Raw genomic sequence first — 19492 nt, 5'->3', positions numbered from 1 at the left:
ACACTGTTCTAGTTGCTTTTTGTAAAATCACTCATTTAATCCCCCTGAGGTAGGTACAGTTAGGCCCAGTTTACAGATGAGGAAGCCAAGCTATAAAGAAGTCCCACAGCTAATAAGTGGTGGAGCCAGGATTAAAGCTTCAGAGATTAAGGTCTTTCTGGTACTCTAAGTAGTCAGTAAATGCAGCAGGATATACTGTCATCTGTTTCCAGTGTGGTTTGACTTGATAAATCCATAATCATACTAAGTAATAAATTTATATCATGTGACAGTAACTCTTTTGGTTGGTGTATTGCCGACTTGTGCTTTTTTCCAAGGGTGGGGTATGTATGAGGGAATGCTGTCATGCTTATCTTTATTGGTGGGAAAACATCTGTATCTCTAATGAAGTTGTGTGTGTATGTGTGTGTTTCAGGTCTGGGCTGCAGTTCCTCCTTGGAAACAAGGCACTCTCTCAGAGTTTGTTGTAGTCAGTGGGAATGAGGTAACTCACCAACCCTGCTGAAATCCCATTTGAAGGTTTAAACAGAGACTGACAACTATCTCTGAAATAATTGGTTTTTTTCAGATCAGGTTAACCTTTGATGGGCAGTTTTGAAAGAGCTGAGGGTAGAGAATAGGAATTTTTGAGAGATTAAAAAGCATTTAGTGTTATTTAATAACCATGCCTGCTAAAGTAGTTATCTTTGACTCTTGGAGTGGGGATTTGGAATGAGATCTAGAACCCTGCTGTGTTTCTTGGTATTACCCAGTATAAATAGTTGAAACCAAATGTATCCATTGGAAAGTATGGATTAGTCATCAACGGAGGCATGGAAGTATCAAGCTGTTTTGAATAACTCTAAAAGCAGGAGTCCAATCAAATATGGTCAGGAGACCTGACAATTTGAATAGAGAGAAGGGGGTTAACATTGATGATATTGGCTACAAAACAGAGCGCAGGAAGGGGAAAGGGGTGTTACTGAGATTAGAGGAAGCATAGAAAGATTACATTCCAGAAAATGGGAGTAAAGGAAACAAGTGATCTTAAAAACAAATTAGAATGTGTTTATGAGGGTTCAAGGTTTATTTGGATTTATTTCTGGGTATTGTCAGGACTTAATGGGATTATTTAGTATGGTCTTTTTATAAACAATGAAGTAACTATATATGATAATATAGCCTACAAAACATACTGAACCTCTGTGAGGCAGATAGAGCTATTTGGAGAATATTCCTTAGCAATAATCCTACAGTAGGGTATGCAGTACACAGTGAGCCTGGAAGAATTTTACAGATTTATCTGTGAAAATACAGTTGACACTTGACCAATGCAGGGGTTAGGGATGTCAACCCTAGTTGAAAATCTGCATAAAACTTTTGACTCCCCCAAAACTTTACTAGTAGCTTACTGTGGACAGGAAGCCTTGCTAATAACATAGTCAATTAAAACATGTTTTGTATGTTATAGGTGTTCTATACTATATTTTAGTAATAAAGTAAGCTGTAGAAAAGAAAATGTTATTAAGAAAATTATAAGGAAGAGAAAATATTTTTCATTAAGTGGATCATTATGAACGTTTTCATCCTTGTAGTCCTCACGTTAAGTAGGCAAAGGAGGAGTAGGAAGAGGAGCAGTTAGTCTTGCTGTCTCAGAGGTGGCAGAGGTGGAAGAAAATCTGCATGTAAGTGGACCCGCACAGTTCAAATTCATGTTCAAGGGTCAACTGGGTTGAATTTCTGTGAAGGTAAATGTACTTAATTGTGTTCATAGGTTTGAGAGTCATTGCTTATTTTTGACTGTTATCTTTAAATCTAGATCTCTCACAAGCCCAAGAGACTTACTCACACTCAAGCTGCCTCTTTGCCGTATGTGGCTCTTACAGCCTGGTCTGCCATAAACAAGGTTGGCGGCCTGAATGATAAGAATTGCTCAGGAAAACGGTAAGTGTATCAGTGGTAGCATCTAAACCTCCCTTCTTTCATTCTGTAAGTTCTTTGCAGATTTGTCAGAGCATTGAAATTGGGATCATTTATATGAGCTGAGTTGTGCTGACATTTGAAAACAATTTCCAAAGAACTCTGTGTCAGTTTGCACTTTCATAACCTTATTCTGTTGATTCTCAGCCCAATCAAATGGGAATTTTTAAACTCAGATGTGTAGATGGGCTATAGGAGTCTGAACCTTCTAAAATAATGCAAAATTTTGCATGTGAATCTCTGGGAAGAAGATCCATAACTTTTATCAGATTCTTAAAAAGGTTCAGAATCACGCTTTCAGTTTCTAAAGAATGATGTCAAAGCAAAGGTGTTTTTTTCCTTCTCCTACCAAGAGTTGTTCTCACAGTTGCTTATTTCCATGAAAACCAGATGTAAAGGGACTACAAGACACTATTGAATATTCTTGAGATCTCTTGGGCTCAATGCTTGATATCCTTTAGGTCACGTCTGGTTCTCCAGTGCCTTGAAAGTATGCTCATTTGAGGCAGCAACAACACAGTGACTAGAAATGTCTCAGATGTACTTGAATTCGTATTCCAGATTCTGCCGCTTTCTAGCTGGGTGACCCACTCGGTCACTTTTTTTTAATGAGTTTTGTTTTGAGGGTTAAATGAGATAACACATGTAAAACTGGTGACACAGGTTATGGCACATGGGAGACTATTATTAATGAGGCGATTATAATGTTCTTTGTATTTTAGAAAGTTGATATCGTAGAAAAAACTGATTTTGATTTTTGGTGAGAAAACCAGGTACTAAGAAACATTTAATAATTTTAAGGAAGGAGAAAGCCGTAGGTCAAATTATAATAAATTGAAATAACCTAGTTTTTTTTTTTTATTACTAAGGATTGTATAGGTAAAATAACTAAAGTCTATTATTCTCTATTCTCGTTGTTGTGAGACATTGCACTTTCCACTTAATGTGTTCAGTGATAGAACATTGAATTTAATAAGTTTAATAGCTGTATTTCTGAAAGCATTGTGAAGGCTATTCATCTAATGAGGTGCTACCCTTTGTCTTAGAATTCAAGGGAAATATTTATTCTAAAGGTCAACCTTGTTTATTTTTTAAGCTATTGTGGCTTATCTTTCTTGAAGTTGCCATTTTGGTAAAACACTTTGTTTAAGTTAGATTAGTTTGGACCACATAGATTTTTCTAATGATTTGCCTTAGTTAATCTTGCAAAAATCTTATTCAAGATTTTTAGACCTTTATTATTATTGTAGGCTCGGCAACAACATTGACGTTTTATTATGTTGTTTTGTTTTCTTTTTTCCTTTAAAAACATTAAATTTTCCATACCTGCACGACTATATGTACACTATGACTACATGTGCACTATGGTTAGAGAGCTCTGATTCCTTTTGCTGCTGCAGGGCTCTCTGAGCATACTTTCAGTGTATTGTAGAAAACAATTTAAAGACAAAGATCTAGCTTCTCTTCTCACATACATAGGTGTGCATCTCCAGTTTATTGTTGGCTTTGTGGGTAATTCTTTTGTACTCTGTTATCTTCTGTTTAAGCAATAATGGCCTAGCTAGGAAATTGGAGCCCTGGGCCCTACTCTCCACCCTGTAATTAACTAACCAGGTGATCACAGGCTATATATTTATGGTTTCTTTGCAGTTTCCTCTGTGTTACTGAGTGTAGGACAGTGTAGGTTGTGAGGAAAGCTTTGAGAAGTGAAAAGTTTTATACCTTACAAGGTGATGATATATTGAGTTGGCTCTGCTCATTGATTTAGCCACATGTTAACCAAACTGTAGTGAAATCCATTGGAAAGAGCCTCAAAATTCATATCATAGTTTTCTGCCACTTTCCCACATGCATAGTGATCTGTGGGATGCATTTGTTCTGAGCCATAGTGAGACCTTGGTGTCTTAGTCCATTCAGGCTGCTATAACAAAATACCATAAACTGGTGGCTTATAAAAAACAAATTTATTTCTCACAGTTATAGAGGCTAGGAAGTTCAAGAGCAAGGCACTGATAGATTTGGTGTCTGGTAAGGGCCGACTCTGGTTCATAAACAGTGCCTTCGTGCTTGTTTTCACATGCTGGAAAGGGTGAGGATCTCTCTGGGGTTTCTTTTATATATGAGGGTACTAATCCCATTCCTGAAGGTTCTGCATATGACCTAATCACTTCCCAAAGGCCCCATCTCCTAATACCATCACCTTGGGGGTTAGGATTTAAACATAATGAATTTTGATGGGACACAAACATTACAAACATTCAGAACATAGCACTTGGTGCTTGGAGCTCTCAGAAATTTCAGTTTACTGAAACTACTACACATGGATTATAATAATGGCCTACATCTCCAACTACTTATTTGTGAGAATCACAGAAATGTGAGTACCTTAAAATATTATAAAAATACTTTTAATGAGGAAATTATATAATGAGATTTTATTGTACTTAAACTCAGAGGTTCCAATGTCCAAAGTGGATTTTTTTCAATTTGACGTTTCATTGTGATTGATGGGGCATATTTTGGCTTCCCTAAGCAATAATTTTTTTCTGTAAGTTCTTGGCATTAAGGTATGGTTTGGTCTGCACAAAGCAGGTCAGTGTTTGTTATCAAGGACTACCAGTCTGTTTTTTCAACCAGTTAATTTAATACTAATTATAAAAAAACAACTAACATTGGCAAAAACATCCATTAGCACCTTAAAAGGTTTTATAAGATTTCTTTACAACAAACAGCTTTTTTGAAATTAAGACAAAGCTTTCTAAGTGTTCAGTGTTTACGTTTTTCTTCTTTGTTATAAAATTATACTTCTACAACAACCAAGCATCAGCAAACTAAGGGGATTATTTAATCTTGATGTCATGTAATGTCATATTAAGACATTGATATCACTAGAAAATGGCAAATGAAATTATTTCCTTGTTATTAATATCAGCCCATCCATACTATCTTCGTAATTTATTCAGTGGGAACACATACATAACTTAGGGCTCTCAAGATGAATAGAAATTTTTTAAAAAGTTGTTGTACCTGATATTTTTTGAATATGCTACGAGCTGATGGTTTTATTTATTGGTAGTGTCATGGGTGCACTTGAATATTTCATGGTGTGCCTGAAATTCATCACTAGCTGGGAAAGTTGTACCGCACTCTGTTTGACAGAAGAATTAGAAAGTGTTAGAAATTGAACTATTCCTCCTCCGCAAAATAAATTTCACTTTTAAATCGTGTACACTTGAAGCTCAATGCAATGAATTTAGGAATACTTTTCACTGTTTCCTTTTTGAGATTAGGCTTTATGATAGTAAAATTTTGTTAAGTATAAATCAGATGTCTGATTTATTCTGTTTATTGAATTAGAGAGGCTCAACCCCTAAAAACATTGGATTTACCCCCTACCAATATGCTTATACTGAAATTAAAATGACTTCCTTGTAATTACAACAGCTTTCTTCTTTCAAATGCCTTCTGTGGCCTATTGTTCACCCTGCCATCCTGTTTCTCCTCACTCACCATTTTTACCAACCCTGTGGACTTTGGGTTTTCATTTGCACCTGACTATTACATGGTTAGATGGGTAGGGGGAAGAAGAAAGAAACCCCTGCTATTTACTTGCATGTAGAAACTGTGGGGTTGAGGGGAAGAGGAGAGTGAGGGTGAAGGCTCTGGCCTGGCCTGTGTGATGCAAATGAATCTTCCTCTGCTCCAGGACCTATTTTTCCGGGGAGCCCCAGAATGGCTCAGTTAAAGGAATAGTTGAAACCTTACTCCTGGCAATTTGTGTTTTATACAATGGCTTTCTGACTGACTGGGGCAACCATTAATATCTTGTGAGGTTTAGAAGTCATTTATTCTTCAATGCGCCGTAATCTAGCTTCTAGACTTGCCTTTCACCTGCAGCTGCCCTCACTGGGGTCATAGCTGACTAAGTTGCCAAGCCCAATGACATTTTTCAGTTGTTATTTTAATCTGACCTCTCTGAAGTATCTGGTACTGTTGATCACTTCCTTAGTACTCATTTTCTGTATGGTTTCAGGGACATTAGACTCCTTTAGTTTTCTTCTTGCCTTTTTGACCATATCTTGTCATTTTTTAAAAAGACCCCCCTTTTTATCCAGCCTTCTAAAGGCGCTGTTTTCCCAGTGTTCCACTCCGTCATTCCTCTCTGTCTCCCAGGGTTATCTCGTCTACTCGCAGCTTCTATTCGTAGTTGGGTAACCTTCAGTATTTCTAACTCTCACCTCTCTACTGAGTTCCAGTTAGATGTTCCCTTTGTATCTCAAACTCATGAAAAACAAAACTTACCAACTACCACCCGACTCTTCCTCTGTATTCCTAATTTCAATTAATTGTGATTTACCTTAAGCCAAAAGCTGATGTTGTTCATACACCCTGCTCCCTCACCTTCCACTGCACAACTCATTATTGCTCATGTCATATAAAATGTAGGACTGTTGGAAAACATTGTTCCAAGTTTGACAAGTTTCTTTTATGTATAAGTTATAAGATTTCAAGGCATTTCAAGCTTTCTTCTGCAGTGAATATGCCTAAAATATTATTTTAATTGACAATCCTTATTAACTAATTTGTTGTTAATGTCTTCCCTTTAGTGGTATACTGTAAGTTCTTACATCTTTTAATTGGAAGATTTTCCCACTGACTAGCTTTTGGCTCTCTATGTCTTAAACCTTGTTTAACCTTATTTCTCCTTCATTATTCACATGATCCTGTGCTGGGTGGCAGTGGTACCCAGTCTTTCCTTAATCAAATGTCATGATGCTAAGGTGAGTTGACTTTAGATAGAGGTAGGAATATTTCTGGTTGTTAAACAGAACAGCTAGCAATAATTTAACTCTATGCCAAAGTGACTATGAACCACATCAGTATTTGCCACTAAACCCAAAACAAATGTATTTCCAATTCAACTTCCTTTTCACCAAATCTAGTATCACCTGACAAGAGGGAAAGTATGATGAGAGAGTATAGGAGTGGAAAGAGACAGCAATCTTAACTGATTGTGGTTAGCATATCTTACTTTTGCAAATTTTACAAAAACATATGTCCATGCAAATATATTGCTAGGGCTCCTCTCAGGGTCCTGTGTAAATGGAGGGGTTTAGCTTCATTGCGTAAGCTTCAGCTTCATTGGTTCCATGGTAAATCCTTCTCTGACTATGCTACAGCTCTCTCTCATCTATTGTCACCCATCACAAACATTTCTTCCTTCTTTCTGCTTCTGCACAAGATTGAAGGAACCAGTGATTTGGGATGGTTCCCACTGCATGTATCTCACTTGGGGAGATACATTCTCAGTACTCCTGGGTGTCATTCTGAATACATTTCAGGTAACAACCATTGTTATCCTGTGTATAAAATTCTTGCTCCATTATAGGTTAGCTGAACCTTTACAAATGGTTAACCTTGGGCACTTACCAAGATGTATAAATAGGTTTGTTTTTGTGGGAAAATGTGTATAAATTTCCACCATCTAATTATACATGAGCTCGTTTGTAACTTTGGAAATGTCAATATGAATTACAGAGGCTTAGAAGAAGGGGACACACAAACTTAGGCTGTCTTGGTCTCATTTGGTTGATTGTTTTGTAGCTCCGTTTTTCCACTTACTCAAAGACGTTACTCACTTTAGAGAGTAAACTTAGCATAAACTTAGTATGCTAAGATACTTTGCTGTCTTTTGCCAGTTTTTTTCCAGATTTAAAAGTTGCATTTGAAGCTGAAAAAATGAGATACATTTTCAGCATCATCCTTATTTTTTTAAAGACCATTTGTTTCTACTGATGGAAGATTTAGCCTTATTTAAATCATTTTTGTTTCAAAGTGATTAGGGTTTAATAGATGACACTCTCTAATCCTGTAATGTGGCTTTTCCCCCCCATAAGTGGTCTGGGAGAATCATGACGGCCATATACTTCTAATGTTAGAAAAGTAGAAAAACAAAAGTAGAAGTTTAAATTTGATTGAGAGTGCCTGCTTTTTTTCATTGACTCCTAGAGTATACCTTTGTCATTGTCATTTCACAGGTGATGGATCTGAGGTCTAAGGATTATATTAGAAAGTTGAGACTAGAACCCAGGTCTCTAGATACCTAGCCCTGCCATTCCGAGGTTTCTGGGGCCAAGCCAGACTGTAGATATTTGAAGATGATTTTCTACTTCTGGATGTCTTGCTGTTTTAGAGCCTGTTTCATATATTTTTTATTTGTAAGGCACTTAAGGTTTTGATGCCCTACCTTATAAGATTGTAATACTAAAAACTTCGATTGTAGAGGACTTAGGTACCCAAACGCTAAATAAAGAGTGACTCAGTCATGGAAAAGAAGACAATATAGCTTTAGTACCTTAATGTATGTTTAAGAAGAATTCAGAGCAAGTTAGATTTTTAGAGTTTAAGAATGTATAAGTAGTGTCATAATTATTCATATATTCCCCATATTTTTTATATCTGCCACTAGTACAATTTCTACTGACTTCAAAAGGAGCTCTATATGTGAACTTAAGAAGTAAGAGAGGCATGTGATTAAAAACCTTGGCAATTTTCAGTTATAGTGCTTTTTGCAAGCATTTCCTGGGCACTTTATATAAACTGACAAATAATACAGCACACATTTCTTCACTATAACAAACAGGCTTCTACTTTGTGATGTTTGAATACATTGTGTGGCCTAGCAAGCTAGGTGAAAGTATTCCCACTGTGTAGCACCTGAGTGAAGGGCCATTGGTAGGTAAAGCAACAGCAGTATCTTCACTTTGCAGTGAAAGTACTTTGAAGAGTACAAGGATAATTAGTTCAGCCACAGCATTTCAAACCTTAGAGGACGAACCAACTTATTGCTGGCTTGAAAATTTATTTTGCCTGCTGTCCTTTTGGGGACTTTCTTTGTTTGAAGAAGAGTATGGGCCCTAGTTGAAAGTGCATAAAATGTGGAGTTTACAGGCCCAGGGAATGATGTGTCCCAGGGCTTCTTTCCAAGTTAAGAGCATTTCACGGGGCCTGTTCCTTGCCTCTTTTGCACTTTGGGGTTGCCACCAGGTGGCAACATAAGGAACTGAAGCTGCTGTTGCAGAACCGCCCTGTCTGCCAAGCCCTGCTGTGAAACACATTTTTGCTTTTTTATTTGAGGGAATGAGGCTGCTTTGGATGAACAGTTACGGGGAAGAGATGAACTGACAATAATGAGGTCAAAGATGTGTCAGGCAGTTAGGTCCTGAACCAGCCATTATGTTTGGTATTCAGCATTCACACACGGAGAGAATTAGAAATTATTTTCAAGCTTTTCTTTACTGGAGGAAACTTTACTAAAGACTTTCAAGTAGCCAGGTGATCCCGGCATTTGAGGTAGTAACAGCTATTGACTGTAGGATCTAATGCTGATTGGATGATTGTTACAGTCAAGAAACATTGATCAGGCGTCTGCTACATCCAGGGCAGTATGGCCAACTCAGGGCATGATGTGAGGTCTCTGTCCTAGAGTGCTTGCAGAATAGCTTGGGAAGCAGAACACATGTATAATAGTTAACAGTGTGACAAATGCCAAATATGTGGGATAGATATCAGATTCTAGGCTATGTCAAGGGTATTGTGGAGGAAAACTGGGACTCAGGCATTCAAGAGCCTAGAAGAGTGGGCCAATGTGGGGGAAGAATGAGGGGACCATTGTTTCTGAGGAGAGGAGTTATTTCAGGGAACAGGGAAAGAAAAGTCAGAGAGTGGAGATGATTAGATTGTGAAGAACTTAAATGAGAGTTTGACTAGCTACACTTCTATAAGAATGGCCAAAAGTAAGAGTAAAATATTTCATAGGTGAATTAATTTGGGGATCTATCAATGAAGCAGTTTTAATGCTTTTTTTCCCCATTTAGGAAGTACTAAATCTATGAAATATGTGAATTGAAAGGTTTTGAAGGGGGGAGTGGATTGTCGGGGCAAAAGGAACTTTCCTTCTACCCTCTGAAGGTTCTATAACTCAGTCTGCTAAAATAAACTGACAATAGATTAAGAGGAGAAAAGACATACAAATTTATTTTTTCATTTATTCATTTTTTCTTTCTTTTCTTTCTTCTTTTCTTTCCTTCCTTATTTATAGTTGACTCCTGAACATAGGTTTAAACTGCATAGGTCCGCTTATACACTAATTTTTCTCAACTAAATGTGGATTGAAAATAACAATATTCACAGGATACAGAACTTGCCTTTATGGAAGGCTGACTGTCTCTGTAAGCCAGGGGGATAGTGGGGAACCACCCACCTTGAGTAGGCGCACATTTTGGTATACACAGGGTTCTTGGCACCAGTCTTCCAAGTATACCGAGGGATGATCGTATTTCCTTTTATTTTTAGTTGGCACATAATAATTGTATATATTTATAGGATACAGAGTGATATTTTGATATATTTATACATGTCATGATAAAATCAGAGAAATAACATATCTATCACCTCAAACATTTGTCATTTCTTTGTATTGGGATCATTCAAAATTTTCTACCTTTGCAAAAACATAAATTATTAACTATATTCACCCTATTGTGCTGTTTTGGTTACTATAGCTTTGTAGTATATTTTGAAGTCAAGTAGTGTGGTGCCTTCAGCTTTCTTCTTTTTGTTCAGTATTGTCTTGACTATTTGGGATCTTTTGTGGTTCCATGTGAATTTTAGGATTTTTAATTTTAATTCTGTGAAAAATGTCATGGATATTTTGGTATTTTGGATTACATTGAATCTGTAGATTGCATTGGGTGGTGTGGTTATTTTAATGATAGTCTTTCAATCCATGATTGGTGTGTAGAAATGCTACTGATTCTTCTATGTTGATTTTGTATACTGTCCCTTTACTGAATTTGTTTGTTACTGTTTTTTGGTGGAGTCTTTAGGTTTTTCTATATATAAGATTATGTCATCTGCAAAGAGGGACAGTTTGACTTCCTCATTTCTAATTTGGATACCCTTTATTTCTTTCTCTTGCCTAATTGCTCTGAGTAGGACTTCCAGTACTGTGTTTAATAAGAGTGGTGAAAGTGGGCATCTTTATCTTTTTCCAGTTCTTAGAGGAAAAGCCTTCATCTTTTCCATATTTAGTATGACACTATCTATGGGTTTGTCATATATGGCCTTTATTATGTTCCTTCTATATCTAATTTGATGAGAGTTTTTACCATGAAGCGTTGTTAGATTTTGTCATATGCTTGTTCTGCGTCTATTGAGATGATCATATGGTTTTTGTCCTTAATTTTTTTGAAGTGATATATCACATGTATTTATTTGCATATGTTGAATTATTCTTGCATCCTTCAGATAAGTCCCACTTGGTCATCGTGTGTTATCTTGTTGATGTGCTGCTGAATTTGGTTTGCTAGTATTTTGTTGAGGATTTTTGCATCTGTGTTCCTCAGGGATATTGGCCTGTAGTTTTCTTTTTTTTGTTGTGTCCTTGTCTGGTTGTTGGTATTGGGTAATGCTGGCCTCATAGAATGAATAAGGAAAAATTTACTCCTCTTTAATTTTTTGGAATAGTTTGAGAAGAATTGGCATTAGCTCTTCTGTAAAAGTTTGATAAAATTCAGCAGTAAAGCCATCTGGTCCTCGGCTATTTTTAGTTGAGAGACTTTTTATTACTGATTGCTATGGTTTGAATGTTTGTCTCCTCCAAAAGTCATGTTGAAATTTAATCCCCAATGTGGCAGTATTGGGTGGGGCCTTTAAGAGGTGATTGGGTCATGAGGGGTTTATCCTCATGAATAGATTAATCTGTTTATGGATTAATGGATGGATGGGTTAATGGTTTAATGGATTTTCATGGGAGTGGGGATTGGTGGCTTTATAAGAAGTGGAAGAGAGACCCGAGCTATCAGGTGATGCCCAGTGCTGCACTGGGGGACTCTGCAGAGAGTCTTTACCAGCAAGGAGGCTCTTACTAGATGTGACCCCTCAACCTTGGACTTCTCAGCTTCCATAAATGTAAGAAATAAATTCCTTTTCTTGATAAATTACCCAGTTTCAGGTATTCTGTTATAAGGAACAGAAAATGGACCGACACTGATTCAATGTGTTACTCATTATTGGTCTGTTTGGATTTGCAGTTTCTTCTTGGTCATGGTAGGTTGTGTGTGTCCAGGAATTTATTCATTTTCTCTAGGCTTTTCAATTTATGGGCTCATGGTTGTTCATAATAGTCTCTAATGACTTTTTGTATTGCTGTGGTATCAGTTGTAATGTCTTTATGTTTCATTTCTGATTTTGTTTATTTGGGTCTTTCTTTTTTCTGAGTTTAGCTAATAGTTTGTTGATTTGATTTATCTTTTTAAAACACCAACTTTCATTTTGTTGATCTTTTGTATTTTTTGATTTAGTTCTGCTCTGATCTTTATTATTTTTTTCCTACTAATTTTGGGTTTGATTTGTTCTTGCTTTCTTAGTTCCTTGAGGTGCATCATTAGGTTGTTTATTTGAAATCTTTATACTTTTTTGGTGTAAGTGTTTATTCTGTAAACTTCCCTCTTATTACTGCTTTTGCTGTATCTCGTAGGTTTGGTATGTTGTCTTTCTATTTTTGTTTGTTTCAAGAGATTTTTTTATTTCCTTCTAAATTTCTTCATAGACCCATTGGTTGTTCAGAAGCATAATGCTTTATTTCTGGGTATTTGTACAGTTTCCAAGGTTCTTGTTATTGATGTCTAATTTTATTCCACTCTGGTCTGAGAAGATACTTGATATGATTTTGATTTTTAAAAATTTGTTGAGACTTATTTTGTGGCCTAACATATAGTTTATCCTGGAGAATGTTCCATGTGCTGATGAAAAGAATGTGTATTCTGCTGCTGTTGGATGAAATGTTCTGTAATGTCTATTAGGTCTATTCTATAGTGTACTTTAAGCCCAATGTTTCTTTGTTGATTTTCTTTCTAACAACCTGTCCAAGGCAGAAAGTGGGGTGTTTTAATCCCCAACTATTATTGTATTAGAGTGTATCTCTCTCTTTAGCTCTAAAAATAATTGCTTTATGTAACTGGGTGCTGTGGTGGTAAATGCAAATATATTTACATTGATATATTCTCTTGCTGAGTTGATTCCTTTACCATTATATAATGACCTTCTTTCTCTATTTTTGTTTTTTGACTTTAAGTTTATTTTGTGATACAAGTATAGCTACTTCTGCATTTTGGTTTCCATTTGTATGGAATATCATTTTTCATCCTTTCACTTTTAGTCTGTGTGTCTTTATAGGTGAAATGAATTTCTTATAGGCAGCATATAGTTGGGTCGCTTTTTTTAAATCCACTCAGTCAGTCTGTATTTTAGACTGGGGAATTTAGACCATTTACATTCATGGTTGTTATTTATAGATGAAGACTCTCATTTTGTTAATTCTTTTTTGATTGTTTTGTGTATCCTTTGATCCTTTTTTTCCCTTATTGTTTATCTTTGTGGTATGGTGGTTTTCCGTAGTGATGATATTTCTTTCCTTTCTCATTCTCATTTATATATCTGCTCTACCAGTGAGTTTTATGCTTGTGTGTGTGTTTTATGATGATAGGATAGATATTGTCCTTTTGTTTCCAAGTGTAGGACTCTCTTATGCATTTCTTGTAGGTCTGGTCTAGTAGTGATAAATGCCCTCACTTTTTCCTTATCTGGGCAGGACTTTTTCTCCTTTATTTCTGAAGGTTAGCTTTGCTAGTTATAATATTCTTGGCTGAAAGTTTCTTCTCTCAGCATTTTGAATATATAATCTCATTCTCTCCTGGCCTGTAAGGTTTCTGTTGAGAAATCTCATGGGGATTCCCTTACATATGACTTGATGCTTTTCTCTTGCTGTTTTTAGAATTCTCTTTGTCTTTGACTTTAGACACTTTAGCTATACTGTATCTCAGAGAGGACTTTTTGGTGTTGGATCTATTTGGAGATCTCTGGGCTTCCTGTATCTGGATGTCTATATGTCTCCCAAGACTTGAAATTTTCAGCTATTTCATTAAATTGGTTTTCTATGCCTTTCCCCATCTTTGCTCGTTCTAGATTTACCAAACTGCAAATATTTGTTTGATTAGTAGTGTCCCATGTGTTACTTAGGCTTTTTTCATTCTGTTTTCTTCTTTATTGGTTTTTTTTTGGGGGGGGCAGGGGACTGACTGGGTTATTTCAAAAGACTGTCATAGAGTTCAGAAATTATTTCTTCTACTTGTTCTACTCTATTGTTGAAGCCTTATTGTATTTTTTTATTTCAGTCATTGAATTCCTCAGTTCCAAGATTTCTGTATTGTGCTCTTTTATGGTATCTATCTCTTTGTTGAATTTCTCATTCAGATTATGAATTGTTTTTCTGATTTGTTTTTCTTTTTATTGTCTATTTGTGTTCCCCTGTATCTTGCTGAGTTTCCTTAAGATCATTATTTCAAATTCCCTTTCAGGCATTTTACAGATTTCCCTTTCTTTAGGGATTGTTGCTAGAGAATTATTGTATTCCTTTGGAGGTGTCATGTTTTCTTACTTTTTCATGTTTCTGTGTCCTTATGTTTATATCTGCACATCTGGTTTAACAATCACTTTTTCCAATTTCATGAAGCATTTGTAGTAGGGAAAGACTTTTTCCTGTAAATGTTTATCTGTAGTGTTGGTTGAATACAGTGCTTTGGCTTTGGTTCTGGGTAGGTACATTGGTAAAGTCTATGATTTTTTTTTTTTTTTTTGGCTGTAATCAACATCAGCAGTGTCTGCAAGTTTTTTGGTGGCTTATGCTGTAGTTGTTTTTGGAGGTTGTGAGACAGTTTTTCTGGGAATGGGGACATCAGGTAAGTCAGTTTTCAGGCCTCTGGATAGTGGGCATGCAATGTGCCCTGCTGCTGGACTGGGCAGCAGCTCTTGGTAGACCAGTTCTCAGGCCCTTGGTCAGTGCATGCAGGCACCAGTGGTGGTGGTGGCCCGAGTGGGCTGTTCCCTAGGTCCCTGGATGGCGGGTGCCAGAGACCGTGGGAGTGGGCCCAGGGAAGACTGGTTCTCAGGTTCCTGGGCCACATGTGTGGGCATGTGCAGTTCCACTGTTGGAGGAGTTGGGGTTGCTGTCATTGTCAGTGGTGGAGCACTGTGCAGGTATTAATGTGCAGGTACACAGAAGTCACTCAAAGTATGAAACTCAAAGGACCAGATGTTTAAAGCTTAACTACCTTCTTCATCGGGGAGAAGGAAGTGGAAGAGGCAATTTTAAAGGAAGAGTAAATGATTTTTAGGAGAGGTGAATGGGGCCAAAGAATAGACAGTAGCCTGGGACACAGTTTGTCTGGGCTCTGGGTGTGGCATCTTCTTTCTTTTGAGTTAATCTTTGGTGAGATTATAGGGAAAAGGCCCAAGATGATTGCATTCCTTTTGGAGGAACTTCCCTTGGTCTTATAAGGGAACTTCAGGGGAAGCCCCTCCCTGTGCTTTGGGAGAGGCAGAGGGGAAATACACCAGGGTGGGAGGTGGTCAGAGAGACTTTGGTTCTGAGGCTGCATCTTTCATTCAAGGGTACTCAGCATCTCATAGTGCCTTACTTTGGGGTATTGTTTTCTGAGCCCCAACCGTCTTTTCTTCACAAGTTATAATTCTTTGAAATTAAAAGTAACTCTTCTAGAAGGAACATAATTTGTAAGGAGACTTGTATCAATTACACTGAATGGTGTTAATTTCAAAGGGAACAGCTGGTTTAGCAACTGTGAATTTTTAAGATATAAAGGGTGACAGCCAGCCTTCTGTGATTTGGGTGAGAGGGGAAAAAAAATAGAAAAGAAACTAGACTTAAGGTTATAGACAGAATGCACGTTCCAAGATCCGTTGTACTTGCTAGAGATAGGTGGCAAAATCCTCTGCTCTTTCTGGCAGTCAAGGCAAAAGCTACCTATGTCTAGCAGTTATGCAATTTATAGTGATGGATAAATAACACAGATACTCCCACCACTTAGTCTTCAGAAAAAATATTTTCTATGGGCACTTATAAAGGGAGTTCTCATGAAGATTTCTTTCAATATCCTTAGCTAAGGAAGCATCAAATATCAAACAATCACTTTTTATAATTTCCCTCAGCACTTGATTGGTAGTGTTACACCAAGTGTAGTTCAGTACAAACAATTTTCTGGGGACCTGAAATCCAAGTAGGCAATTCTCTGAAGCTCTAGCTTAATTTAAGAATAAAATGAAGCCAGGCACAGCTGGCTTGTACCTGTAGTCCCAGCTACTTGGGAGGCTGAGGTGGGAGGATCACTTGAGGCCAGGAGTTTGTGACCATGGGCAATATAATGAGACCCTCTCTCATGAAAAAAAAAAAAAAGTAAGACTATATAAAGAAGTGATTCTTGACCAATGATTCTATTTTGGATCACATACTTCTTTGGAAAATAGATAAGTCTAAATCCCTCTCCTTTGCCAATGCATATATACATAATCACACCAAATTTTGCATGTTATTTTAGGAAATTCACAATTTCAGAGGGTTCATAATCCCTTACCCTACCCCCTCAACCCCAACTCCTCCCTGAACTCATCCATAAACTTATGGCTCAGAACCCTTGGTCTCAAGTGGCAGGAGGGCTACAGTGAGTAAACATAGTAAATGTAAAGAACCTGGAGCACAAAGATGGTTGTGCTGATAGAACACGTTCATCTGCTTTAATAGGAACTCAAATTGAGATTGATTTCCATTTGTGAAAGTTGATGAGCTTGACAGAACATGTCTGAACATAGGACATTTATTCTGCTTTGGCAGGAATGTGGTCAGGAATGTGATTTTTCTTAGAGAGCAGTAAGTCTAACACTCTAAAAAGGGCCCCAATTTTATAGAGGTAGCTATGGTAATTTTAGCCTGGAAAAATTGTAAGGCATATGTTACAAAGTACCATGTGAGCTACTTAAAAAAAAAAAAAAATACAAGTTATTGGTATTTTTGGTATTCAGTATTCATGGTAAAGAGTTCATAGAATGCCTGACTTTAAGCACTTAGAGCTTCTTGGTGAACCTAAAATAAAAATCCTTACATAATATAATCTTGGAAAGCTGAATAACTTTATTTGCTTTGGGGACTGTTTATCACTGGACTGGTGGTTACATGTTGAAAAGATCTTATTTACTTAGTTATATCTGCTTAAGATTCTCATTAATTGTGGTTTCTTTTGCATTGCAGTGCTTTAATCTTGGGTGCTTCAGGTGGAGTTGGCACTTTTGCTATACAGGTAAAACATTTTTTAATATTGTGAATAGGGAGATTTTGTTTGCATGAATTTATAAACCCACATGTTATAAATTATTTTTCCTTTAAAGCTGTGAGAAATCTGTCTGGTAAAAGCACTGTAATTTCATTGTGCTCTTCTAAGAGGAAAATGTTCTAATTTATAAGGGTGTGTTGACCTTTTCATTGGTTTAATATATGAGTGAATATGTGGATGTCTTGTATAACAAATAGAGGAAAGCTTTTATGCAAAAGACCATGGACAGTGCAGGTAGATGGAAGTTTGCAATTTGGTAGGAAATAGCCAATGCCAAAAACCATGCTAGTTTCTAGTCATAATTTCTGTAGGCTTTTTTGTAGAAATTGATAAACTGATTCTAAAATATATACAGAAATGTAGTAGCCAAAATACTGTCAAATGGCAATGTTGCCCCAAAGTGATCTACAGATGCAAACCTTGTCAAAATGCCAGCTGCCATTTTTTGCATAAATGGACAAGCTTATTCTAAAATGGATATGGAATGGCAAGGGACCCAAATTAGCCAAACAGTCTTGAAAAAGAACAGAATTGGAGGACTCACACTTCTGAATTTCAAACTTACTACAAACTACAGTATTCAAAATAATGTGATACTGGCATAAGAATAACATACAGATCAATGGAACAGAATTGAACAGACCCATACATCTATGGTCAATTGATTCTGATAAGAATGGCAAAATGAGGAAAAGAATAGTCTTTTCAACAAATGCTGCTGGGACAACTAAATAGCCACATGCATAAGAATGAAGTTGGACCCCTACCTCATACCATCTATAAAAACAACCCTCAAAATGGATCAAAGACCTAAATATATGAGCTAAAGCCATAAAATTCTTAAAAGAAAACAGGAATAAATCTTCATGATCTTACATTTGGCAACAGATTCTTGGATATGACACCCAAAGCACAAGCAACAGAAGAAAAAATAAATTGTACTTTGCCAAAATTAAAAACTTTTTTAATTGGCATTTTTAAATGGCATTATCAAGGAAGTAAAAATGCAACCCACAGAATGGGAGAAAATATTTGCCAATCATTTATCTGATAAGGGTCTAGTATTCATGATATATAAAGAATTCTTACAACTCAACAACAAAAAGACAAATCACCTAATTAAAATTAGCAAAGAAGTTGAATAGACATTTCTTCAAAGAATATATATAAGTGGCCAATAAGTTCATGGAAAGATGTTCAAAATCTTTAGCTTCTCTCAATATGGGGGGGAGAGGGCCTTTTCCCAACATAGGGGCTAGTGAGTACCCTCAGAGGCTCTACCACATAGCCTTCCAAGAGGGAGAGTTTGGGTGCTATGGACCACCCCAGGCTCTGCCTTAAACCTTTTGGGGACCCACATGGTGCTGGGGGCTGACTGAACTGGGAGAGTGGGGAGAGGACTCCTAGGGGGTGCACACTTTGACTTCTTTTTAATTCATTGCCAGATACTCAGGACCCAGTCCAGAGACTGCTGTTGGTAAATGTGGGTTGAGTAAGTTAAATTCATTCAATTAAATGGAAGAAAGAGGGAGAGAAGAAAAGAGAAATATCATACCCTGTTGGCTAGAGTATAAATTGGTCTAACCACTTAGGAAAACCATTTGGCATCTATTAAATCTGAATATAAATTGCTCTATGACATCCCTCCACTCTTACAATTATACCCTATATATAGGTATTCAAGCATGTTCACCAGAAGATAGGTGCCAGAAGTTCAGAGTAGGACTGTTCTATTGAAATCCTCCAACTGGAAATACCCAATGGCCATTAACAGTAAAATGAATAAGTAAATTGTGGTATATTCTTACATTTTGAAATATTATCTGTCATGAAAAAAGACCTATAATTCCCCACAATGAAGTGGGTGAATCTCAGAAGCAGAATGTTGAGTGAAAGAAGTCATGTAAATATGATTCCATTTAATGATGTCCAAGAACAGGTGAAACTAAACAATAATGTTTAAGGATGCCTACTTAGAAAGTAAAACTTCTAAAATATAAATAAATAAATAAAGGATCGGGTGCAGTGGCTCATGCCTATAATCCCAGCACTTTGGGAGGCCAACGTGAGAGGATTGCTTGAGCCCAGGAGTTCGAGACCAGCCTGGGAGTGATGGCAGGCATCTGTAGTCCCAGCTACTCAGGAGGCAGAGGTGGGAGGATCATTTGAGCCCAGGAGTTAGAGGTTACAGTGCACTATGATTGTGCCACTGCACTCCATCCTGGGCAACAGGGTGAGACCCTGTCTCTTAAAAAAAAAAAAAAAAAGTGAAAAAGGTTACTGTAAAAGTC

General features: G+C 36.9%; 1 protein-coding gene across 2 annotated transcripts in view; it reads left to right on the top strand.

Moving 5' to 3' along the window:
• Positions 1-19492, top strand: part of RTN4IP1 (reticulon 4 interacting protein 1) — a 48345-nt gene that overhangs the window by 7317 nt on the left and 21536 nt on the right. For both annotated transcript variants that reach the window (XM_045544110.1, XM_045544111.1), the window contains exons 3-5: positions 416-484; positions 1799-1923; positions 17120-17168. In XM_045544110.1, coding sequence (XP_045400066.1) covers positions 416-484; positions 1799-1923; positions 17120-17168 — 243 coding nt within the window. The remainder of the gene's footprint in view (positions 1-415; positions 485-1798; positions 1924-17119; positions 17169-19492) is intronic.

Source organism: Lemur catta, chromosome 2 (genome assembly GCF_020740605.2).
Source record: "Lemur catta isolate mLemCat1 chromosome 2, mLemCat1.pri, whole genome shotgun sequence".
Classification (NCBI taxonomy): Eukaryota; Metazoa; Chordata; class Mammalia; order Primates; family Lemuridae; genus Lemur; species Lemur catta.
The sequence above is the reverse complement of the archived record's forward strand: the minus strand, read 5'-3'. Positions and strand labels throughout refer to the sequence as shown.